Source organism: Myotis myotis, unplaced genomic scaffold, assembly GCF_014108235.1.
Source record: "Myotis myotis isolate mMyoMyo1 unplaced genomic scaffold, mMyoMyo1.p scaffold_m19_p_2, whole genome shotgun sequence".
In the NCBI taxonomy this organism is placed as follows: Eukaryota; Metazoa; Chordata; class Mammalia; order Chiroptera; family Vespertilionidae; genus Myotis; species Myotis myotis.
Window position 1 is genome coordinate 36345117 of NW_023416324.1, and position 24598 is coordinate 36369714.

Genomic DNA, 24598 nt, shown 5'->3' on the forward strand with positions numbered 1-24598 from the left:
TCTTAACCTTTTTCACTCAACTGGCAACCATAGTTGGTTCTCTGTATCTCTGAGTCCAATTACATAGATCTTTAAAGACAAAACAATAGATTATAAAGACTTTGAAAACTGAGTGGCAATTTTCTGTTTGTTTCTTCCCCACTCTAAACCACCACACCACTGAGATCAGAGAGCTGTATTTGTACTCTGCCCCCAGTGCTAAGGGAAGGCCCCAGCTCTGCCTCTGCCTGGCGGCTTCCAGACCCAAATACTCCAGGGATGCCTCTGCCTCCAGAAACACTCAACCACCAGCTAGAAGAAAACATCTTTCATTAGTAAAAGAAGTATTTACTTTATTAAAAGAATAATTAACACTAGGACGTACTTGCTTGCAACAGAGCCTTTCTAAAGGACCACAGAGTCCCTTTAAGTGTGATCTTTTGAAGTGTTTGTTCTTGAACATTTATCAGAGGGAGAATGTAAGATCTGAAGTCTTCCAGCCCAAGAATCTCTCAAAGGTTGAGGCAAAGAATCAGGAATGATGATAATTAGAACAGATCTTTGCAGCCCCTGGTTGGGAATTTTCCATTCCATTGGCAGGAAGGCAAACACCTTCTGTCCTGGTACCTTCCTCCTGGCCAGGGTTGGCTACTTCCACCCTGCACCTTGGTTCAGCTCCGCCCACTGTGGCCCAGCTGCTGCGTCTCTGTCCATCAGCCTCAGAGCCAGCTCTGGCTGTGACGAGATGGGGCTGCCCCAGCCAGGGCTGTGGCTGAAGAGGCTCTGGATACTCCTGCAGGTGGCCCTGCATGTGACTTTGGGCAAAGTACAACTGAAACTGTTTCCCGGGAGAGTCAAGCAGCATATCTTGGCCATGAACCGGAAGAACCCGCACTTCTCCTATGATAACTGGGCTCCAACCCTCTTTAGCACCCAGTATTTCTGGTTCATCCTGAAGGTCCGTTGGCAACGACTGGAGGACAAGACTGAGGAAGGGAGTCTAGCTCCAAACTGCCCTGTGGTCCGCCTTTCCGGACAGAGGTGTCACATTTGGGACTTCATGCAAGGTCAGGAGGCTGATCTAGCTTGATTGAGAGGTGCTTCGAATGGGGATGCTCAAGGTGGGTGGGGGTGGGTTGGAAAGTCCTGAATTATTCTTCTACTACTTCAGCTGCTCATTTTTTTGCTTCTTGTCCACTTCCTATTTCCAGGAACCAGCACTTTTCCTGGATTCTATTTTTCTGAGTGGCATCAGCACCTTTCTTTGTGGGCACTCAAACCACAAACCAACCACACTGGCCTTCAACTCCCCCAGCACTGCTCTTACCATACAGTCATTCTGCCTAAGGTGCACTTCACCTCCTCTATGCCCTGTCAACTCGGATGCATCCTTCAGACTTCTGCTCAGTGACACTTCCTGCAATAAGCCAACCTCAACTTCCCCAGACTAGGTTACCCCTTCTTGTATACTTAGCATCCTAAATTTTTCTTATAACTACAAACCAGGACAAGTGTAATAATAGTGTGGATATTTGATTAATGTCTGTCTCCCTCACTAGTCTGCAAGTGGAGTCCATAGCTGGAGTCCAGGTGGAGTCCATGGCTCTAACCCACTATTGTGCCCCCAGGGCTACTGACTCATGGTTGTTGCTCAGTAAATATTTGTTGAAGATCTCTCATGTGCTCTCTGTCTGTTCCAGGCAAACCAGCTCAACCTATCTGGATTCTTAAAGCCCTCTCCAATCAGTTTTCGCCTTTTGTCCTCACAGCTGCTCTTCCTACCAGGACTTCTCCTCCCCCTCATTCCAGATACTTTTCCACAAGCACATTCCTGACCCATCAACATCCCAGCACCAAACTTCAGCACCCTCCCCCCAACGCCCACACATTTGGGATGAATGCTCAAGGTCCTCCCTGGGCTGTGCTTTGTGCTCAAGGTCCTTCCTGGACTGACTCCAGCTTTTCCTCCCAACTTTACCAGCAACCTCCCCTTTATGTTCACTGCCTGCAGACAACCACTGGACCTTTGCGTCCATGGTGCTGTCCTCCTCTCTCTTTGCTGAAATTGTTGGCTCTTCCACTCCATTGCCGACAGTTCAAATCCCCCTCATACTCAGGGCCCTCCTCTCTTGCCACCCCATCTGTGAAGCCGTCTCAGACACTCTCTCCCTTCTGGATTCATGGCTCTCCATCGGCACCTCTCCTTGGTCACTGACCTTTCCTACCCAGCCTTGGGCTGCCTAAGCATAAGTGTTTTCTTCTTGCAACAAGGCTGTGTCTGAGTCACCTTTGAATTCCCAGGGCCTAGACACAGCAGATCGAGTAGAGAAGATCCATGAGGCAGTTTGGCTAATCTAGTGTTTTTAACAGTGTTCTTTAGAACCCAAGTCCCACAAATATGTGTTATTACATAGAGTCCCCTGGTTGAAGTAGTTTGGGGAACCCTGCACACTATACCCTTCTTTTGGACATTCATAGTGGGCATGAACATATAACAGGCTCTGAGGAGATCCAAAGCCTAAGAGCAAACAAAAAAAACTTGGAAAAACTTTAGCACAGCATTGACAAATTTTCCTAACACACACACACACACACACACACACACACACACACACACACACACACGCCCCATCCCCACTCTCCACCAGAGGAAATGCCTATCGTCACAATGGTTCCCAGGGGAAATGTTGACTTAATCCATTCCTCTCATTTTAGAAAGGAAATGGAGAAAACTGAGAGGCAAAGGTAACAGAGCCAGTGACTGACTGAGTCAGACCCAGAATCAGGGCTGCTTCTTCCCGTTTTATTATTGCACCCCAACAAACATTCATGAGCACCTCCTATGTGCCAGGCCTTCAGCTAGATGCCAGGGACACAGAGTTAAGTAAGAGCTTGCTCCTTCGCTCAAGGAGTTTACGGTTCTACAGAATAATAGATGGACATAATATACAAATGCTTACAGTTCTGTGAGATGGAGGAGGCTGTAGAGCTAACTTTGCCTGCAGGGCTTGGAGGATTTCCTAGAGGAGGAGGCTTTGGAACTAGGCTTTGAAGAATAAGATTTTTGTACCTGAGAATGGAAAAGGGGAAGTGTTGTAAGCAAGAGGAAAGCCAAGAGTTTTGTTTTCTTTTTCTTGCTCATAACTTTAAAACAGGGTGCACAAATGACCTCTGTTTATTCAACAAATATTTATCAAGTGGCCACTGATAATAAGAGTAATGATAGTGACAACTTTTATTGTGCACCTACTATGTGCCAAGCACTGTGACAGAACCAGGCTGATGTGCTGAATATCAATCATCTAGTGATCAATTCCATGAAAGCCACCTTGCCTCATGGTTAGTTCACAGAATTTACTTGTCCCTTTTAATTGTTTCCTTTTAGTGGGCCAGTTCACATTTTGAAGGTTGTTTATTTATCTCTGAGACTGAAGAAAGAAGAGAGAAAGAGGCTAAAAGACAAAAGAAAACTATGAAATAAAGTTGGCTTTCAACACATTGATCCAGAGGCCCCTGAAATAATAGGTGCTGGTTATTTGTTTATTTATAGTGTGGTCGGTGCAGTGATCAGTGTTGAGGGCAACACGACTGCTCTCTGTCTGGTAGACTTCATAGCCCAGAGAGGGAAACGGTGTAGTGGGGGAGGAAACCAGAGGGTTTTGGAGGATGTGGGGTGGGGTAGCGTGCTGGGGTCCAACCCCAACAGGTCCAGGGGTCCCCAAAGGTGTGGACAGAGTCGGCGAAGAAGGAATGACACGGAGACAGTGTTCAGTTGATCAGCAGCCTAGCCAGGATCTCTAGCCAAGTTCTGTTCAGGATCTCCAGCGAAGTTCTGGTTAGGATCTCCAGCCAGGTTCTGTGTCCATGTTCTCTTGCTAGGTTCTCCAGGTTCTCCAGTCAGGTTCTGTAGCCATGTTCCCTCGCTAGGTTCTCCAGCCAGGTTCTGTCCAGGTTTTCCAGCCAGGTTCAGTCACCAGGTTCTAGTCAGGTTCTCTTGCCATGTTCTATCCAGGTTCTGTAGCCAGGTTCTGTCTCTAGGTTCTTCAGCCAGGTTCTCTCGCTAGGTTCTGTCTCTAGGTTCTGTTGCCAGTTTCTGTCCAGGATCTTTTGCCATGTTCTGTCTCTAGTTTCTGTCTCTAGGTTCTGTGTCCTGTTGTCTTGTTACATCTGTATTTATACCAGTTGATTCCAATCCTATCAATCTCTATTCCAAAGGTTAGGGCGTTTCTTATCTCCATTCCAGGGAGTAAAGATTATGTAGCTTAAGCATGATTGTTCGTAGTTAAAGTGATTAATTACCCCTGGCACTTAGTTAAGGGGTTTTATTCCCTCCCTAACTTCAGGGGAAAATCCCTACCTGGGGAAACAACCTTTCTCAGAGAGGTGACCTTGGTTAAAACACATAGTGCCAAGAAGGTGAGCAAACATATTAAGAACAGTATGCCATATATGCCAGGTCCCTTGAAACAGCAAGGATGGACCGGCTCCCAGCAGTAGCGAGGTATTCAGAGGAAGGCTTCCTGGAAAGGATGATGGTGAGCTGATTGTCTAGGGCAGTGGTCGGCAAACTGAGGCTCACGAGCCGCATGCAGCTTTTTGCCCCCTTGAGTGTGGCTCTTCCACACAATACCACGTGCGGGCGCGCACGTACAGTACGAAGTTGACTTAAAACTTTAAAGTTTATTAAGTTAATTTTAGGGAACGTTGTGGAGTGAAAGAAGATGTAGTGTCGAGGATTGAGAAAGGTATGTTGAGATGGTTTGGACCAGGGGTCCTCAAACTACGGCCTGCGGGCCACATGCAAATACAAATGTTGTATTTGTTCCCATTTTGTTTTTTTACTTCAAAATAAGATATGTGCAGTGTGCATAGGAATTTGTTCATAGTTTTTTTTAAACTATAGTCCGGCCCTCCAACGGTCTGAGGGACAGTGAACTGACCCCCTGTTTAAAAAGTTTGAAGACCCCTGGTTTGGACATATAGAGAGGATGAACGAAAGGAGATAGACAAAACAAGTATACAAGACAAGTGTGGATGGGAGAGTTGGAAGGGGTCGACCTCAGCGAGCGTACCTCAATCAGATTGAGGACGTTTTTAGCAAAGGCTAGCTTAGGAGTACCCTAATTAAGTTAATAACAATGTACCTACCTATATAGTTTAAGTTTAAAAAATTTGGCTCTCAAAAGAAATTTCAATTGTTGTACTGTTGATATTTGGCTCTGTTGACTAATGAGTTTGCCGACCACTGGTCTAGGGACAGTGAGGCCTTGGGGTGGGTGGGAGCAGAGAAGGACAGAGGAGGGAGCAGCAGAGGTCTGAGATGGGGAGGAGCATCGGTCAATTTGGCAGAAGTGGGGTGTGGAAGGCATGAAGGGGTGAAGGAGATACCATCAAGGACTAGAGCTTGGGGGGAGGTGGTAATGTGTCTTACCAAAGAGCAGACTTTATCCTGAGGGTGTTGGTGAGTTCTAGAAAGATTTTCAAGCAAGGAGTTAACATGATCAGGTCTGCTTATTAGAAAGACATCCTGTAACTATTTTGGAAACCCATGAAGCCACTAAAAAGCTCTGCTGCATACTTTGAACTCATTTTAGAGCCACAGAATAGAAGGTCTGGCAGAGTCTTTATGGATAACCTAAAACAACTCTTTCATTTTTCATATACAAAGGCCCAGAGAGGTAAATTACTCGCTTAGAGTCACACAGCTAGTTCTAATAGAACCAGAACTAGAACATGTGCCTTCTGACTTTCAGCCAGTGTACTTTCTCTCATTGAGTAAGACAACAGAGGCTCAGAAAAATTCTCAGCCACCACCTATCCTCTGCATGTACATGCACAGATATGACAAACACATGTCTTTGGACACACACACACACACACACACACACACACACACAGACACAGCAAAACATTAACTTGTGTATTGTGGTGGAAGCCAAGCCTGATGATTTACTTTCTAGGTACCTAGGAATTAATCTGAAACCGATTTATTTCAGCCCTTGTTTCATATCATTTAAAACCTCTCTAAGCATATTTATGAGGTGTTATCTAGTAATTATAAATGGACTTTCTGTGCAGAGAGAGCCCCGCATGGGGGTTAATTTACTGGTCTGGGATGGGAGTGGGGGGTTTAGGATGGTAGGTTTGAGTCCAGCACTACTACAGAGCTGTTTTCCCATTTTTACAGATAAGTTGATTGACAGTTTTTGCCCTATGTTCTTGACAGGTGTTTTCTGTACCATGGCCTGTGGACATGGGCAGGGTGTCAGCCCTCAGCACTTCCACCCCTTTGTACCTATCCTTCCTCTTTCTATCACCAGGAAAGCAGGGAACTGAGTTTAAACTTTGCCCTCAATACTGATCATTGCACCCACCACACTATAAACAAACAAATGGCTCTGTTTCTTCTAAGGTACTAATCAGTGGGTGCTGAATCTTTTTTCTTTCCAATTAAAAACAAATTCCAGACAGCTAATATTTAACTCTGGTCCTGACCCTAAGTCTTTTGGATTAGAGGTCAATGGCCAGCCACTTGTCCATGACTGGCCCCTGAGCTTCTCCTGCTGAGGCCCGAGCAACCCTGTCATATGGGCAAGGGCTTGTTGAGCAATCCAGCAGCAGCAACAGAGCCCATGCAACACCCTCTGGGGCAGTGGTTCTCAACCTTCCTCACGCCGCGACCCTTTGATACAGTTCCTCCTGTTGTGGTGACCCCCAATTTCATTGTTACAAATTGAACATAATTAAAGCATAGTGATTAATCACAAAAACAATATGTAATTATATATGTGTTTTCTGATGGTCTTAGGCGACCCCTGTGAAAGGGTCGTTCGACCCCCAAAGGGGTCGCGACCCACAGGTTGAGAACCACTGCTCTAGGGCCTCTTAAGAGAAAAATCTGTGAGCCAAGGACAAGGAGAACCGTGTATCTCCAAAGAAACCGGCCTGCTTTCTCCTCATACTGAAAAATGAGGACTATAACCAATGACTTCCCCTTTTACTTGGCCACTAGGAAACTCAGAGTCAAATATCAGCTGTTATAATTAATGCAGGGACCTTAAAGCCTATTTATGTGCTCCACATTTCCCTCCTCTTCTGTGCCTCCTAAGCTACTTCAAATCCTTTGCAGAAGTAGGTGAAGAAATAACTAACCAAGTAAACCACAAGCAAGGTAAGATGTCCTCTACTCCCCATCCATCAGCAAGTCCTGTCAATTCGTTTTTCCTTCTTTACTGCCCACACACTAGCCCATGCTCTCATGGTCTCCCATGTGGATTCTTCCCAACTGTTTCTCTACAGCTTCCATTCTCACCTCAGTCCCTTCCTTTTAGAATGGCCAGAGTGATCTTCTGTATAAACCTGATCATTTTTTCATTATACAGCCCTACTGTAGCATCAGGAGGCTGGCTTACAAGCAACAGAAACTCACTTTCATATATATATATATTTCAGAGAAGAAGAGAGGGAGAAAGCGATAGAAACATCAATGATGAGAGAGTCATTGATCGCCTGCCTCCTACACACCCCCTACTGGGGATTGAGCCCACAACTGGGCAAATGTCCTGACCAGGAGTCGAACCGTTACCTCCTGGTTCATACATAGATGCTCAACTACTGAGCCACGCCAGCTGGGCCACTCTGGTTTTCTTAGTCACACACATATACATATACAAAGGAATGTATTAGAAAATTGTAAGATTCCCAGAATCAACCACAGCTGGAGCACTAGGTCTGGACTATATTTTAGCCTCAAAGGTCAGGCCTGGATGCTGCTATCATTGTGGTTGCCATGGGAAACCATAAACACTGTGGGACTCCACCACCCCTGATGGGCATTACCACTGGACGGTGGATGAATTCTACTATCTCAATTATTCCAGAATCAAAGATCTATGTGGGAGAGTCCAATCAGCCCTACCTGAGTCACTGACTGTGCCCTGGCCCCTCTGTATTCCATAGAGCAAGGCTGAGCACACTCTCCCATCAATAAATAATACACAAAATAGGGAATTTCAAATAGGAAGGACAATTAGGAGATGGGCAGCCAAAATTATAACAAATATCCACCATGCTTGCTTTGAATCTCCATGAAGTCCTATTGCACCTAGAATAAAATTCCGATTCCTTATAGTGTAGGAGAGCCTGCCTGCTCTGGCCCATACCTACCTCTCCATCCACAACTCTCATTCCTCCCCTAGCCTGGCTTCAGTCACATTGGCCTTACAGGTCCTTGAACACACCAACCTCTGTCTGTGCCTCCTAGGACCTTTCTACCTGGAGTCCTTTTGTCTGCTTCTCCTCCCTTAGCCCCCTGGTTCATTCCTAATCTTCATTTCTTTAGTTAAATGACAGACATCTCATCAGAGGCCTTTCTTGACTTGACTGTCTAAAGCAGGGGTCCTCTAACTTTTTAAACAGGGGGCCAGTTCACTGTCCCTCAGACCGTTGGAGGGCCGGACTATAGTTTTTTTAAAAAAATGAACAAATTTTTATGCACACAGCACGTATCTTATTTTGAAGTAAAAAAACAAAACGGAAACAAATACAATATTTGTATTTGCATGTGGCCCGCAGGCCGTAGTTTGAGGACCCCTGGTCTAAAGCATGTCACTCCTTTTGTAACATTTACCACAACTTGAAATTACTTCATTTATACCTTTACTTATATTTTGCCTGTCTCCCGATGAAGCAGGCCTCCAAGTGCATGCAGGCAGAGACCTGCTGGTCTTGCTCTCTGCCGAGTCACTGGCATATCACAGACAGCCTTGTATATATGTAAGTGCTGAATAAATGCTTGTAGGTGAAGGAAAGTGTGCTCCCTGTGGGGGATGTGAGGAGGAGTGAGGAACAGGCCCTGCCCTCAAGGGCAATGAGTAGCCTGGGGGATACAGACACACACAGGCCATGCCCCAGTGCAGGACCTGCATGTTCTAATAGGTGTACAGTAAGGGCTCACCACTGTCGGCTCTGGCCATAAGTAACCACAGGGTGCTATCAGCTCCCTAGACTTCACCCCAACTTAGGCTGGACAGTTACAGAAGGCACCCGCCCAGGGCAGGCTTCATGGGACCAGTGAGTCACATGAGGTCCCACATTCAGAAGGGCCCTGTGCTTGGGGTTTAATGCTTTGCTATAGTTGTCTTGAAATTCTTAATAGTTTTATCTTTGAATTTGCATTTTGTAACCTGATGCAACAATGGAACATATCCTGGGTACCTGGAACCTGGCTTCTGTAGGATCCCACCTCCCATAGCCTTCCTGCTCTCCAAGGCCCACTCTTCCTCTCCCATCCCATGTAGCTTCCTTCCTGTTCCCACCCAGTCACTGCTGCCACCTTCTGGCCCACACAGGTCCTGGGCGTGGGCCTGGGCCTGGGCGTGGGCCTGGGCCTGGCGTGGGCCTGGGCCTGGGCTTGGGCAAGGTCAGGTGTGGGCATCCCACAGTGTCTCATTGCAGGGCATGAGGCAGCCGTCCCCACTCAGGGCTGACAGCATCATGGTGCAATTTGGCAAGTGACTGGGGTGCCTTGATAGGAGGAGTCTCTTGCCCATCTCCCCTGGCATCAAGGTATCTGGCATGTCGATGCACAGAGTTTGTAATCTCCTGTGGGTTGGGTTGGGAAGGAGAAATGTCTGGCTAAATTTGTGTTCCTGGCTGGGATGTGGTGCATTCGTCTGGTGGCTGGAGGGAAAGGAAAGCCAATAGCCAGTGGCCACAGACACACACATTCTCATGCACACTGAATTTGGGGGCTCCTGGGTGACTGTGAGAGTCTGCATCCACTCTGTGAATATCCCTGTTCCCAGGGGAGTGCAACATTAAATAGCAACAAAAAGTACCAGGCCAGGCGGGCAAGAGGGTCGGTGGGGAAGTTGGCGTCTCTCTCCCCCACGCCAGCTCCAGTACACAGAGCTGCATTCCTTGGCCCTCCTACCCCCTCCCTTGCCCGCCCCCGGCCCCCTCGGGAAAAAAATCCATCCCAGATCACTCGAACCCTAGGGAGGTTTCCTCGCACCCTCAGGGCGACTAGCTTTCAACGATTCCCTCTTCTCCGTCTCCCCCAAACCCCCTCTCCCAACTCCTTCTCCAGGCACCGAGTGTAGGTCCCTTTAAGGAAAGGGCGCCTGCTCTGGGTCAGACCACCTTCCTCTCCCCTGCTCCCACCCCCTTCTCCCAGCGCGGAGTGCAGGTCCCTTTAAGGCTTCCAGCGGTTCTCAACCTGTGGGTCGCGAACAATGAAAATACATCCTGCATATCAGATATTTACATTACGATTCATAACAGTAGCAAAATTACAGTTATAAAGTAGCAACAAAAATAATTTTATGGTTGGGGGTCACCACAACATGAGGAACTGTATTAAAGGGTCCCGGCATTAGGAAGGTTGAGAACCACTGCAAGTTAAGCCTTGGCAACAGCGCCTTCTCCGAGTGAGACCACCGTCACTTCCTCTGCTCCCACCCCCTTCTCCCGGGGCGAGCGCAGGTCCCTTTAAGGCGACAGCGCCTTCTCGGGGGTCAGACCACCGCCCCGCCCCTGCTCCCACCCGCTTCTCCCGGCTCGGAGTGCAGGTCCCTTTAAGGCGAAGGCGCCTTCTCCGAGTCAGACCACCTTCCTCTCCCCTGCTCCCACCCCCTTCTCCCGGCGCAGAGTGCAGGTCCCTTTAAGGCGATGGCGCCTTCTCTGGGTCGGACTACCGGCGGCGGCGGGGACGGCGAAGACCGCGGGAGCATGGCGGACATCGACCTGTTTCTGGAATGCGAGGAGGAGGAGCTGGAGCCAATCGACCAGTTTCTGGAATGTGAGGAGGAGGAGCTGGAGCCATGGCAGAAAACCAGTGATGTCACCGAGGATTCTGTAGTTGAAGATGGTAATTCAGTGGATACAACCACCACAGCTTCTGTGAGCCAGCAGCCAGTCTCAGCGCCAGTGCCCGTCGCTGCCCATGCTGCTGTTGCTGGGCAGCTCTCTGCATCCGCAGCGGCGAATAGCAGCAGTGGGGCCCAGAACAGCGACGGTACAAAGAGGCCTCTTGTCAGGCTAATTGCTGATGACCATGCGGAAAGAAGCCGGCGTCGGGGACAGACCCTGTCTGAAGAACAACGATTGGCACAACGTATCTCCGAAGCAGAAAGAAAGCAACGTCGTCGACAGAACATGTCTGAGGAACAACTGTTGGCACTGCGCACCGCTGAAGCCGAGAGAAGCCGGCGGCGTCGACAGAACATCTCCGAAGAACAGCGACTGGCACAACGCATCTCTGCAGCCGAAAGAAAGCAACGTCGTCGACAGAACATGTCTGAAGAACAACGACTGGCAGAACGAATCTCCGAAGCCGTAAGAAAGCAACGTCAGCGACAGAACATGTCTGCAGAACAGCTATTGGCACTACGCACCGCTGAAGCCGAGAGAAGCCGGCGGCGTCGACAGAACATGTCTGAAGAACAGCGACTGGCACAGCGCATCTCTGCAGCCCAAAGAAAGCAACGTCGTCGACAGAACATGTCTGAGGAACAACTCTTGGCAGAAAGAATCTCTGAAGCCGAAAGAAAGCAACGTCGTCGACAGACTATGTCTGCAGAACAGCTATTGGCACAACGTACCTGCGAAGCCGAAAGAAGCCGGCGTCGTCGACAGAACATGTCTGAGGAACAACGATTGGCAGAGCGTATCTCTGCAGCCGAAAGAAAGCAACGTCGTCAACAGAACATGTCTGAAGAACAACGACTGGCACTACGCACCGCTGAAGCCGAAAGAAGCCGGCGTCGCCGACAGAATATGTATGAAGAACAACGATTGGCACAATGTACTGAAATGGGAATTTCTAGGGGTGAAAAAGACAGGTTTAAGGACATTTTAGAAATTTTAGCAATTAAGGGGACCGTGGAAGAAGCACAGGGCTGGAAAGCTGCAACAGGTGCATTTCCATAGAATGAGGGAGCTGGGAACAGCAGAAGGTCTATATTTACGAAATAAAGGTAAGGAAACCCCTCATTCAAAGGGAGAAGGAGAAAGCCCAAAGGGAATAGGTAAACAATAAGGGAGGAGGGGAGGAAAACCTCTCCTTTGAGCTCTGGAGTTACTATAGTAACCAGGCTAAGGGAATAATGACCAATCAGAAGGGATCAAGGCACTGGGACTTGCAGCCTTTATAAACCGGGGAAACAGGAAGTCGGTGGGACTCTTTCCCCCTCCCCACGTGGGAGTTTGTGCTGTGAGATTCCCCTTCCCTAAGTGGGAATCTGTACTTGTTCTTCAATAAATTTCCACCTTTGTTATATATAAAAAAAGTACCAGACCAGGGCAAGACAGAGACCACAGAAGCTAAGAAAAATCTTTATATCTTAACATACTAAAATAGTGGCCCGGTGCACGAAATTCGTGCACGGGGTGGGGGGTGGGGGTGGGGGGAATGTGGGGGTGGGGAAGGGGAAAGAGTTGTCCCTCAGCCCAGCCTGCACCCTCTCCAATCTGGGACCCCTTGGGAGATGTCCGACTGCCGGTTTTAGGCAGTTGGACATCCCTCTTGCACTCTGGGACTGCTGGCTCCTAACCACTCGCCTGCCTGCATGATTGCCCCTAACCACTCTGCCTGATTGCCCCCAACTGCCCCCCCTGCCGGCCAGCTTGCCCCCAACTGCCCCCACTGCTGGCCTGCTCGCCCCCACTGCCACCCTCCCCCCCCCCCAGTGGCCTGTTTGCCCCTAACCGCCTCTGCCTCGCCCCACCATCATGGCTTTGTCCAGAAGGACATCTAGAAGGTCTCCCTGAAGGTCTCCCAGTCTAATTAGCATATTACCCTTTTATTAGTATAGATGACATTTTTTCCCCTCACTTTTTGAACTAGGGGCCCTGAGTTTTCATTTTGCACTGTACCCAGTAAATTATGTAGCTGGCTCTGCTCCCACCCTTCACTGCCCTTCCTGGAGTTCCTTTCACTGCCTCCCCCACATCTTGGCTCAGGGAGAACATAATATCTAATAACAGCTTACATTTATTGAGCACCTACTATGGGCCAGGCACTATTTTAAGCCCTTATCTGTATTAACTTCTTTAATTCTCATAACAATCCTATTATTACTATGTATTATTACTGTGTATATTTGTGGGTGAGAAAACAGATGCCTTGAATGGAAAGAATATTGAATTGAGAGTCTAAGAGACAGTGTTAATTTTAATTCCACTGCTGACCTACTGACATGAGACAGGCATATAAAACTCAACCTATACACATAAAGAGGTAATATGCAAATTAGGCTGGGACGCCGTAACAGATCACGATCAGACAGGAGGAGGTTGTGCGCTCAGGTGAGGTCGGGAGCAGAGACAGAGACAGACACAGGGAGGCCTTCCCAAGCCGGAGTAGTGGCTCCGGTGGCCCGGAGCGGACACAGGTACAGGGCCAGGGAGGCCTGGGGCTGGCTGAGCTGCCGTGCTGGCTTGGGCAGCCCTGGAGCGGACACAGGGAGGGGAATGGGGACCTGGGGCGGAAGTCAGGTGCAGGTCCCAGCTGCCCGTGGCCCGGCGCTGCGTGAGTCAGGTGCGGGTCCCAGCTGCCCGCAGCACGGGTCCGGCCTGACTCCCACGGGGTGCCTCCTCGCACGATTTCAGTTGCGCCCTGGGCCTCCAGTTTGTCTATAAAATGTCTGCCTTGTAGTATACCAATCACATCCCATGAGAGAATGGATGTATGCTTGCCTTGTAAACTGCATTCAAAGGGACTCATCATTCTTTTCATCCTCACCCAGCAACTGTGTTGGCCCACTCAGACTGCCTGATAAAAATCCTCATTTTATAGAGGAGTAAACTGGCTCCAGATTCTGCTTAGTCATGCTCTCTAAGCTTCTGCTCCTCACTGTGCCCTTGCTCCATCTGAGGGGGGGAAATAAAGATAATGGGACTGAAGCGGAAGCAAAGATGGTGCTTGTAAAATAAATGCTGCGTGTAAATGATTGGTTGGAGATGGTTCCATTTCTGTTTCAGGCAACAGGCCACTGGTGCTGAATTTTGGAAGTTGTACCTGACCTTCATTTCTTTTCAAATTTGACCAATTCAAGAGACTTATTGAAGACTTTAGCGCCATAGCAGATTTTCTCGTCATTTACATTGAAGAAGCACATGCATCAGGTACACAAAGATTCCCTGCCTCTACCTCCTCCTGCCCTCTCTTTACTTGCTTCTCTTCTACCAATGTTGGGGGTGGGGAGAGGTATAGGAGGAGAGGGAAAGAGTTGCTGTTCACCCACCATCTCCCAGTCCCTGCTAGGTTTACCCACCACTTGCTAACTTCAGTCTGTGCTTTCAACTAGGCACACAGAGCAGAAAACCTGGAGTGACAGGGTCTAGCTGGGGGAGCATCTGACATTCTGAATGGATAAGTAGGGAAATCAAGAGAGAGGAGCTAATATGAGCACAATTACAAGGAATTTAGAGCTGAAATGTCACAAGTGAAATGACAGCCATTTAACTTGTGAAATCCATCCCAAGCCCTTCTGAGCTCAAAGGGACATCGTGGTTCATCTCCATCAGTGGTTCCCAAACTTTAGTGACCATCAGGAGCACCCAGGAGGCAGAGTCTGAGTCAGATCCCCGTGGGGGCTCAGAATGTGCATTTTTAACAAGCTCCTTATTGGCCGTGGGTGCTGCCATTGTTGCGACGGTGTGAGGGCCAATTAGCATATTCCCTCTTTATTAGATAGGATGGGAAATCTTCCTTTACTGGACAGCTCCATTTGCGAGAAAGCCCTTTCTTGCAATGGGCAGATATATCCTTCCCTGAAACTTCTATATATTGGTCTAAGCCCCACAAAGTTTACAAAATGGTCACATACTCTTCTATCTTTCCTGCTTTTTATGGGGGTCAAACCTATGAAGTTGGCCCAACTCTCAAACCCAGAGATTGAAGAAGGCAAGAGGTTTGAGTGGCCACGTGGAATGAGTGTTATTCACCTTTCTTCCCACAATATTTGTTTTTGTCAGCCAGCACCAGGCAGACTCCATGTCCCAGAGCTAGAGCTCAGTAAAAGGTGGGTGAATGAATGAAGTGAGTGGTTTAGGCCAGAATTGGCCTTGCTGGCTCCAACATGTGTTGTAAGTGTAGAGATTGCTATTAATTAATTATCAGCAAAGTTGATTCAGCAGTGCTTTCTCCAGTGCAGTCCCAGGATCCCTAGTGTTAGTGCCACCTGGGTTGCTTGTTGAAAATGCATATTCCTGGGCCCTAACCCAGGCCCATTGCATCTTGATTTATATGTACCCAAAGGTTTAAAAATTGCTTTCAACTTATTCATTTAACTAGCAACTCCTGTCCTCATTAAGACTTTGGGGAAACTTAAAATATTAGCATAGGGTAATAGGTAGTTAGAGGTTTTACTATATTCTTCTCTCAGCTTTTATGTATATTTAAAAATGTCTGTAATAAAATTGAAACAGTAAAGAAGGAAAAGGTGGGTGCCCACATTGTCTGGCCTCCACGGCTGAACGGAGATGCTGCTTTGGTGTCCTCACAGCTGACAGCTGAAGCTCGGCCCAGGCTGATTTAACTGTCTTGGGCCAGCACTTCTCAAACTTTAATGTTTACACTTAAGCCACCTAGGATCTCACTAGGATGCAGATTCCAGCTGAGCCACCAGGCCAGGGCCTCCCCAGGTGATCCTGAGATTGCTGCTTCAGGGACCACAGTTGGATTAGCAGGGTCCTAGAGGATCCAGCTTTAATCTCTAAAAAGAAGTTGCAAACTGGGACAAGGGTGGTCAAACCATCACAGAAACTGTTTCTGGTCCTGGTATCTGTCTCCTCACTCATTTCTCCTTGAATCAGACCTAGCTGATTTAACCCTTTCCATAGCCCAGGGCTGCCCACCTCATCCGCTGAGGAAAAGCTTCCTGTCCCTATCCTGACACAGACCTGATTTCTTGCCCCTGTGCTCTGCCACTCCTAGTTGGGGCATTTCTTTCTCCTCCCCACCTCCTTCCCCAGGGTACTTGTTTCTGTCACTCAGACAGAAGTGGGCATGGCCTGAACCCCACAACTGAAGTGCACAGAGCCAGTGTCCACCGATCCCAGGAGGTCTGGGATCTGTGGCCCAAATCAGTCAGTTTCCATTTTCACAGATATCACGTTTGTCCAGGTAAATTATGGGAAAGTAGGTGATGTGGTGGGAGGAGCAGACTGGAGTTTCGGGCCTGAACCTGAGTCCTGGCTGCATCGCGTGCTGGCCACACAACCTGGGCCAGCGTACCTTCCATGCCAGCTTCTGTGCCACTAAAATGGGATGACAACACTGATCCCACAGAATCACCTGTCAGCAATATTTAACATGTGCCTGCCATGTGCCCAGCCCTGTGCTGGGCCTGGGGCTATAGAGATACACACAGTTCTTGCCTCTAAGGAACTCACAGCTGAAGTTGGGAGGCAAGTCAGTGCTCCTGTCTGGGCGTCCATGCTCTCAGCTGCAGGATGGGGAGCAGCTCTGTTTGGCCTCCACAGGAGGCTGCTGTGAAGCTCCATTGACTAAATTGCCCGAACGTGGTGCTGTTGTCATCTAAAAAGTTTTGATGTCATGGGGCATGTAATAAATACTTTAAATACTGTTTTTTCTTGGGGTGAGGGTACTGAGCAGAGGACTTTGAAACACTGAGGAGGTGAAGCAAATTCTGCTGATGGACTTAAGCAACTTATATTACCCTGGGAGGTAACTATTATTGTAAACACAGGCCATGTGGCTTCCAAAGGAACCCATGCCCACATTGTCTGGGTTCCAGGCTCCTCAGAAATGGGGCAAGTAGAAGGGGACATAGCAATTTATGGTTACTTTTTCAACCTGTGGGTCCATTAGCTAATAAGTGCCACCTCGTGTGAGCAGGCAGAAGGGCACCCTGGCAAATGAGGCCAATTGAAAGTCTTCCATTTAACTTAAGTAGCTTTAAATGGTTTGGTTTGGAAGGGGCTGGGGGAAACATCTTCAGAGCAAAGTAGCAGAAAATCTGCAGTACATAATAAAAACTGGGTTCTTTCCTACCTCTCTGTTATTTGGAGCAGTCAGACAAAATAAACTAAGATGGTTTGAGCAGGTCCTATGACCCAGGCCGAGAACTGGGAATTCCATTCATGTTATCTGATTTAAGCCTCACAGTCCTCTACTTAATAGGTTCTATTAATTAGTAGGTCCTATTAACCCATTTTACAGATAAGAACACTGAAAATTTAGAGTTTTAGAAAACTTGCTCAGTATCACACAACTTAGTGTATCAGGGAAACCTTCCTGGAGATGATGTTCTCAACCAAGGGGAATTTTGTCTTCCAGGGGTCATTTGGCAATATATGAAGACATTTTTGGTTGTCACAAATTGAAGGTGGTGGGGAGGTTGCGGTTCAAAATCCTACAACACACTGGATGCTACCCCCCCACCCCCCAACAAAGAATTATCTAGCCTGAAATGTCAATAGTGCCAACATTGAGCAGTCCTGTGTACAGTTGAGCCTTAAAAGGACAGGTAGGATTTCAAACATGGAAGAGATGGTAAGGAAAAAGGGCAAAGGGGTATCAGCATCATTTGAGGAGTCCACTCCAGCTAGATGTGAAAGGACTAGCAGCCATGATTGGAAATATAGGTGGGGAGAGATGACAGGGATCATTGAATGTTATGCTAAGGAGTTGGTCTCATAATTGGTGTTTAATCAGAAAAAAATACGATCAAATTTTGTGTTGGGAATCATTCTCAGAGATTTCTGGATGACGAGTTAGAAGGTAGTAAGACCAGGAGGTCATTTCCAGGCTAGGAGCTTTACTTGGCCCTAAGCTCACCCTGAGTGGCTTATTATAAGGTTGTTAGAGAGCTAACACATCAGCTGCAGCAGCGGAAGTCACAGTATCCAAACAAGGAGAGAAAGTCCAGCTAGAGGCAGGAGCTGTGATGAAAAAGGCAAAAGTGAGAGACAGCTTGGGGGTGAGTGGGTCGAGGATCCCCAACTAGTACACTGGCTGGAGCAAAAAGCTGGAAGAAGACCGGAGAGATGGGCCAGGTCACTAAGGACCTGGTAGACCACCCTGAGGAGCTTGGGGCTTATCCTGCAGGTGATAGGGAGCCACTGAAAGATCTAAGCAGGAGAGTGACATAGTCAGATTTGCGGTTTTTGGAAAGAACTCTGGTGGAGAATAATTAGAAGAGGAAAATTCTAGACTCTAGAGCAGTAGTTCTCAAATTCTGGCATGTGTTAGAATCATCTGGAAGGCTGTTAAAACTGATTGTTGACCCATTCTTGGTCAATCTATGTTGGGGCCCAAGAATTTGCATGGCTAACAAACTCCCAGGAGATGCAGATGCTGCTGGCCTGGACAGCTCACACTTAGAGAAATACTGCTCTAGATCCTGGCCTAAGTGTGGTCCAGGCACCGGCAGCCTTGGCATCCTGGGAGCTAGCTAGGCTCAGGGCCACCCTAGACAGACTGAATCAGAATCCTCCTTTAACGAGATGCCTGAGTGATTCATTATCACATTAGAGTGTGAGAAGCACTGGTCTGTTGGATTGTCACACATTCAAGAGCCCAGATCTGGATGTCAGGAGCCACGGGCTTTAGTTCTGGATCAACCACTAACTCCCTATTGATCTTATGAATTTACCCATAATAGGAAACTGGGCCAAATCATGGCCAAGGGTCCTCAATCTGGGACCCCCCCCAGTTAAAAGTGGGGGCTATTTAGTCTAAAGGAAGTGTATACCATGCCCATGGGGTCCACTGCTTGGCCTTTCTCTTGTAGATGGCTGGGCATTTAAGAACAACGTGGTCATCAAGAATCACCGGAACCTCCAGGACCGCCTCCAGGCAGCCCACCTGCTGCTGGACAGGAGCCCCTGGTGCCCTGTGGTGGTGGACACAATGAAGAACCAGAGCAGCCAGCTCTACGCGGCATTGCCCGACAGGCTCTACGTGCTCCAGGAGGGCAGGATCCTCTACAAGGTGGTGACCACTCCCACCCCCACCCCAGGGCAGGGGCCCAGGAAGGGCAAAGGGCAAAAAGAGGCTTCACATCAGGCAGACCTGGATTCAGATAGCTGCCCAGCCATTTACCAGCCATGTAACCAAGGGCAAACCCTTTCTTTTCTTGGAGCTTCACTGTTTTCTTCTGCAAAATGGGGATGTTGGCTCCCATGTCTCAAGGGACAAAATTATGGGGTCCCAGGGGTCCCATTCTGGACCAAGGAGTTTGGCTAGGAAAGTTCCTAGCATTTAGACTGGAACTGGAGCCTCCTGGCAGCCTTCTGAACCCAGAAGACTGGCCCAGCCCAGTTTAGTTTAAAGCTGAGAGATAAAGTGGGAGGGTCTGAAGCAGCCAATCTCTGAGGCAGGCCTGAACCTGGAGGGGCTGAAGGAAGTGGGAAGAACACAAACCCTGAAGTTCAGAGCTGGAAATGCTGAAGCAGAGATTCAAGACAGGGATTGAGTCCAGGCTTCCTTTCTGGAAGGACTGTGTTCCTCTCAAGGTTGCCAGTCTGACCAGGGAGGGACATAAGCACAGCCTCTGACCCCTGGGCCCTGCTGGCCTCCTCCGAGAGGTCGGAAACCAAGTTTGGTAGCTGCTGAAGGCATTTGCAGCCTTGGAGAGCACAGGAAGCCCAGCCATGTGGATACTCCTCTGCCCACAGAGCGAGCTGGCCTATGTATGCAATTGAAATAAGAAACGACTTGTGGATGAATCTCTAGGGTGCTGAGGGTCAGAGCCTGAGGTTAGGCCCTGTGCAAACACTGAGAACACACACACACAAAAAAGGAATTTAAAATGGCCCAAACCTTCCTTGTGCTCACAGTCTAGGGGAGTGGTCGGCAAACTCATTAGTCAGCAGAGCCAAATATCAACAGTATAACGATTGAAATTTCTTTTGAGAGCCAAATTTTTTAAACTTAAACTATATAGGTAGGTACATTGTTATTAACTTAATTAGGATACTCCTAAGGCTTAGGAAGAGCCACACTCAAGGGGCCAAAGAGCCGCATGTGGCTCGCGAGCCGCAGTTTGCCGACCACTAGGGGATAAGGAAGATCCAAATAGAGTGTCACAGTATCCCAAGGGCTGTGAGACTCCAGGGCAGGGGTCAGCAAACCTTTGCTGTAGGGCAGGAGACAGTCCCTGTCTCCACAATTCAGTTCCCTGGTGTAACACAAAAATGGCACAGACAAAATGTAAACGAAGGGGTATGGAGGCATCAGGACAGATTTAGCTCTCAGACAGTTTTCCAACCCCTGGGGAAGGGCAAGTTTTTCCAAGGAGGTTACAATTGCTTGGCTAAGGGATAAGGAGCCAGCCATGTGAGCATGGTAAATGAGTCATTGCAGATATTGAGAAGAAGGTGGGCAAAGGCACTGAGGCGTGCTAGGGCAGGGTGTGAATGGAGAACTGAGGGCACTTAGGTTACAGGGGTCCCATTCTGGACCAAGGAGTTTGGCCTTCATTTTAGGGCAAAGGAGAGCCATTGAGAAGTTTTGAGCAGGGGAGAGACATGAGCAGATCCTTACTTTAGAAAGATCACTGGCTATTGGGTGAAGAATGGAGTGCAGAGAGAGCAGGGCATAGTCGGGAGGTGAGACAGCTGCCCGAGTAGGAGAGGAAGAGGGCTGAATTAAGCGTTGGGATTGGAGAGGCAGAGGTGGTTCTGATGTAGAATGAATAGAACTTGACATGGGGAGTGGAGAAGGTAAGGCCAGTCTGAAGGCATGATTATGGAAGAAAAGTGTGTTTGTATAGACCCATTTCTCCTTTTGAAACTATTCACTTTATCCCACTCTGGTTTTCCTCCTACTTCTGTCCTGTCCTAAACGGTGGGGCCGCTCCACACACACTCCCTGCATGATCTCGCACACCTTAGGGTTGCATCTGCCACTGACAATACCATCCTGATGACCCCCCCATGGATGTCATCAGCCCAGATCTCCTGCAAGTCAGAAACCTGGGAATGCTGATCTATTTCTCCTGCAGGGTAAGCCTGGCCCTTGGAACTACCACCTAGAGGAAGTTCGTGCTGTTCTGGAAAAACTCCGCAGTTAACCTGGACGGATCCCCCAGTTCCAGTGACGAAGAGGGATGCTCCTCAAGGCTCGGCTCTCCCCCCAACCCAGCTGGCTTTTACCTCTTGACCTGTGTCTCAGTGGAATTACTAGCTCAGATTTTTCTGATCTAAGCAAACAGTTGTTATAATCAGAAAATAAAGCAGCCAGTGAGCTGAGTGTTAAAGAATGTACAGCTCCACACTGTCTCCACTGTGGACACCACTTCACAGCATGACGTCTGAGGGTGAGCAGTCGTCCTCTAGGTGTACTTCTCAAACGTGGTCTCTCCAGTTGCCCTAGTACCAAGTGATTAGATATGGCATCCCTTATGTTAGGTAAATGCACTTTACCAAATTTGTCATTTATGGAATTGATTGATATTTAAGACACTAAACTGGTTTTTAGACCCAAGCATGGGAGAACTCCAGGTGTTTAGAGAGAGATGAGGAATTGAAAAAGGAGGGAGTAGGGATGAGAGGAGACAGCAAAGATGGTAATCCTTTCCCTGCCAAAAAACTGAAACCAGTCAATGGTGGTGGTGGTGAGGGGTGAGCTTCCATGGTAATGCATCTCCAATTCTACTGTAGAAGAGGTGGGTACTTACTTTACAATCTTTGAATATACTTCATAGAAATCTGGCTCTCTGTATTCTGGAATCTTCTACTATCTTTACTTATCAATGGAGTCACTTGGGAGGGGGAGGACTGGCTTCCCCAAAACATTATAACCTTGACCAAACTAGACAACAGGCACCAGCAAAGCTGTCGTTCAGTTATGCAGAAGCTCATACTTGAAGTTCTATTTCTCAGATTTTTTTTTGCAAGTCTCTTAATGGTCATTTGTGTTCAGTTATATCAGACTAATGGATAACCATTGGTACTCATCTGTTTTAACTCTGCTTCTCTTCATATTTGTTTATGACGGCCACAGCCTAAAGTACACACAGCTGTGACTTGATTTGAAAATAAAATATTCGAAGATGTAGCAAGCTAATACAGAATGATTAAAATACATGAGCCCATTTGGGATGGCTTCAGTGTGATCTATTTTCTTTTCCAATTTGTGTCAGCCTGTTCTATCTTTTATGATACCCCAATGTGCAGTAATCTGATTCGCAAAAATACCATATGCTGGAAGGGCCTCATTTGATGGGAAGAACACTCAGTCTCTGTGTTACATATCAAATGTGGTTTTGTCTTATGAACTCCCGATAGAGAATTTTTCCACATTGGAATCAAACTACCTTCACAACATGACATAAAAGAATGAACTTGGGAGACATTCTTCTAATATGAAAACACATTTTCCTTGGCCCTGCCTTAATTGCTATGAAGTTAATATTACTAATGTGCTATTTTGCCCTTTCTAAAATAACTATTTTTAGTCACCTACTAGACACCAGGGCTTTCAGATATGTTATCTCATTTAATCTCTATATATCTCAAAGAGGAAACTTATCTCCATTTTACAAGTGAGGAAATCAAGGCTCAGCATTAAGTAACTTGTGGAGGGTCTCAAATTAGTAAGTAACAAGCTGAGATTCGAACCCCATCTCTAACTTCAGGGTTAGAGTCCTGGCTCTACTCCCTGCTAGCTGTGTGACTTTGTATCTTGAGCTATAATGGGATATCAATAGTGCCTACCCCATAGAGAGGATTCATGAGTTAAGCACTCAGAACTGTGCCTGGTTTGAATACAATTCCATGGAAGCATTGGCCATTATTATTATTAATTATTATTATTAATTATTATTATTATCATCATTGTTGTTCCACAACTGCCTCCTCGGGCTCCCTTTTAAGGGGTGAGGAGTGGAAAGAAGACAGAACAGTAGGGACACAATAACATTCTTCAACTTGCCAAAGCAACTGTTCAATACTGGCAGGAGTTTGTGAAGGCAAACTGAAAGGTGAGTAGCTGTGAAAATGGTGGAACCAAAGCACCTCTGAGCACTGTCCTTCCTAAGTCTTAAGTTCACTTCTCAGATGGTCTTCCAGTTCATGGCTGTAAGTGCACAGAAACCTCCCAGTTTTCAACAAATAATAGTAGCTGGAACTGAGGAATTTACAGAATTATAAAATAGACCCCAAGTGTTCCAATTCAATTCTCTTCAATTCAATGCATCAGACATCAACTGAGCATCGATTCTTCTTTTCTGGGTGCTGAGTGATGCAAAGGTGGACAAGGTCCAGCTACTGTCTTCCAGAACCTTAACCTCATGGGATACCAGACGTACACTGTGATTACCATAATTCAAGGTGGAATATGATGGGTTAGAGCTGAGGTAAAGACTAAATGCTCAGGGAATACAGAGGAGAGAAATCCCTCTGAGCCGGCTGCACCTGTGAAAGCGCTACAGAGGTGGCGACTTTTGGGGTGCCCAATGCTTCCATTATTTGGGATGGGAACCTGGAGAACATGGGAAGAGAGATGGGCATTTAAGTGGAGAACACTACATGGGCAAAGGTGGAAAGTGAACATGTGTAGAGGACTGCAAGAGGTTTGGGCTCAATTTTAATTCACAATGAAGGAGGGTTTTTCTCTTTGAAGGTGAACCCTCTGGGTCTGGATAACAAGAATGAACCCATTCTGCTTGGCTAATGTTGTAAACTACTGATAAGTGAATGAAGCTTTTTATTATTTCCTGTCCAGCTCCAGGTACAATTTGCAGTCAGAACATCAACTCTGTCTGCTTTTGACAGATTTTCCCCCAGTTCACTTGTTCTCTGAAGGTGATGTCCTTTGGGGTACCTGGCTTTGGAGGGGGGTGGCAATGAGCCCATACCCCATTCTGGCAGATGCAAGACATTGCCTTGTGTGCCTGACAGGAGGTCTATATCCCCATGTGGATGAAAGGGGCCACATGCTAACCTGACAAGCTCAGAGAAGGCCTGCATGGCCATCTTGCAAACTCAGAGACCTAAAGTAACCACAAAGGATGGTCTGAAATTAAACTTTAACTAAAAGCAGTTATGATGGGTAGTCACCTCCTAAGCCGGTATCTTCACTGACAAAGTCAACCTTTACCTTAACTGAGCCTATCTGTCTTTTTGCATCTATGATAACATACCCTTTGAAATGTCTGGGTAACTTGTAACTTCCCTTTTTCTGGACCCCTTGAGGCACAACCTAAGGTACTGGGAGCCAGGACAGATACCACAAATTCCTTCATTATCATGTTAATTGTTCCTGCACCCACCTAAGTATCCAATCCCAGGCTCCCCCCCCCCCCCCCCCAGCTTTGCTCTCTCATGCCTCTCTAGTCTATCACCAATGGATTTCATGTAACCCACCTACGTCCCTTTCCTTAATTGCAATGTATAAATACAGATATAACCGGCCATTCTCTGGAGCATTATCTCAATTCTCTGAGGTTCTGCTTCCTGGCATATGTCGATGGTTTGGCTCAAATAAACTCACAAAAATTCTTTACAGGTTTCAGTGGTTTTTACGTTAACAGTATGACCAGCCATGGCAATGGGATGGCTTCTGTTCAGAGGCAGCGATGAGTCAACAGTGAGTGCGGCTCATGGACTCCAGCTCTGCCTTTCATTCCTATCTCCTACTTGTTTT

At 47.5% G+C, this 24598-nt stretch overlaps 3 protein-coding genes across 10 annotated transcripts in view; 2 read left to right on the forward strand and 1 right to left on the reverse strand.

Annotated features, from left to right (window-relative positions):
- The first annotated feature begins 669 nt into the window (after positions 1-669).
- On the forward strand, positions 670-22046 carry DIO1 (iodothyronine deiodinase 1). Of its 8 annotated transcripts, XM_036347102.1 has the most exons (4): positions 681-1046; positions 13963-14106; positions 18741-18940; positions 20955-22046. In XM_036347102.1, the coding sequence occupies exons 1-4, from the start codon at positions 725-727 to the stop codon at positions 21021-21023; spliced, it is 735 nt and encodes a 244-aa protein (XP_036202995.1). In that variant the 5' UTR covers positions 681-724; the 3' UTR covers positions 21024-22046. The 8 variants fall into 8 exon arrangements, with proteins under 8 accessions (XP_036202997.1, XP_036203000.1, XP_036203001.1 ...); XM_036347103.1 differs by lacking the exon at positions 13963-14106 and having other exon boundaries at positions 677-1046; XM_036347105.1 differs by lacking the exon at positions 18741-18940 and having other exon boundaries at positions 678-1046.
- HSPB11 (heat shock protein family B (small) member 11) overlaps positions 2954-24598 on the reverse strand; it is a 47479-nt gene continuing 25834 nt past the window's right edge. Inside the window, exon 7 of the mRNA XM_036347113.1 lies at positions 2954-3049. Coding sequence (XP_036203006.1) covers positions 2969-3049 — 81 coding nt within the window. The 3' untranslated portion in view covers positions 2954-2968. The remainder of the gene's footprint in view (positions 3050-24598) is intronic.
- LOC118674989 (trichohyalin-like) lies at positions 8472-11920 on the forward strand. The gene has a single exon (XM_036347096.1). It carries the CDS (start codon positions 10651-10653, stop codon positions 11908-11910), a length of 1260 nt encoding a protein of 419 aa, XP_036202989.1. The 5' UTR covers positions 8472-10650; the 3' UTR covers positions 11911-11920.

Excerpts from the sequence above, each read along its gene's own strand:
- LOC118674989 (XM_036347096.1), top strand. The coding sequence starts at position 10,651 with ATGGCGCCTTCTCTGGGTCGGACTACCGGCGGCGGCGGGGACGGCGAA.
- DIO1 (XM_036347103.1), top strand. The coding sequence starts at position 725 with ATGGGGCTGCCCCAGCCAGGGCTGTGGCTGAAGAGGCTCTGGATACTC. Across the intron at positions 1,047-18,740 it reads CATTTGGGACTTCATGCAAG|ATGGCTGGGCATTTAAGAAC; the intron begins GTCAGGAGGCTG and ends TTTCTCTTGTAG. Across the intron at positions 18,941-20,954 it reads AGGGCAGGATCCTCTACAAG|GGTAAGCCTGGCCCTTGGAA; the intron begins GTGGTGACCACT and ends TTTCTCCTGCAG.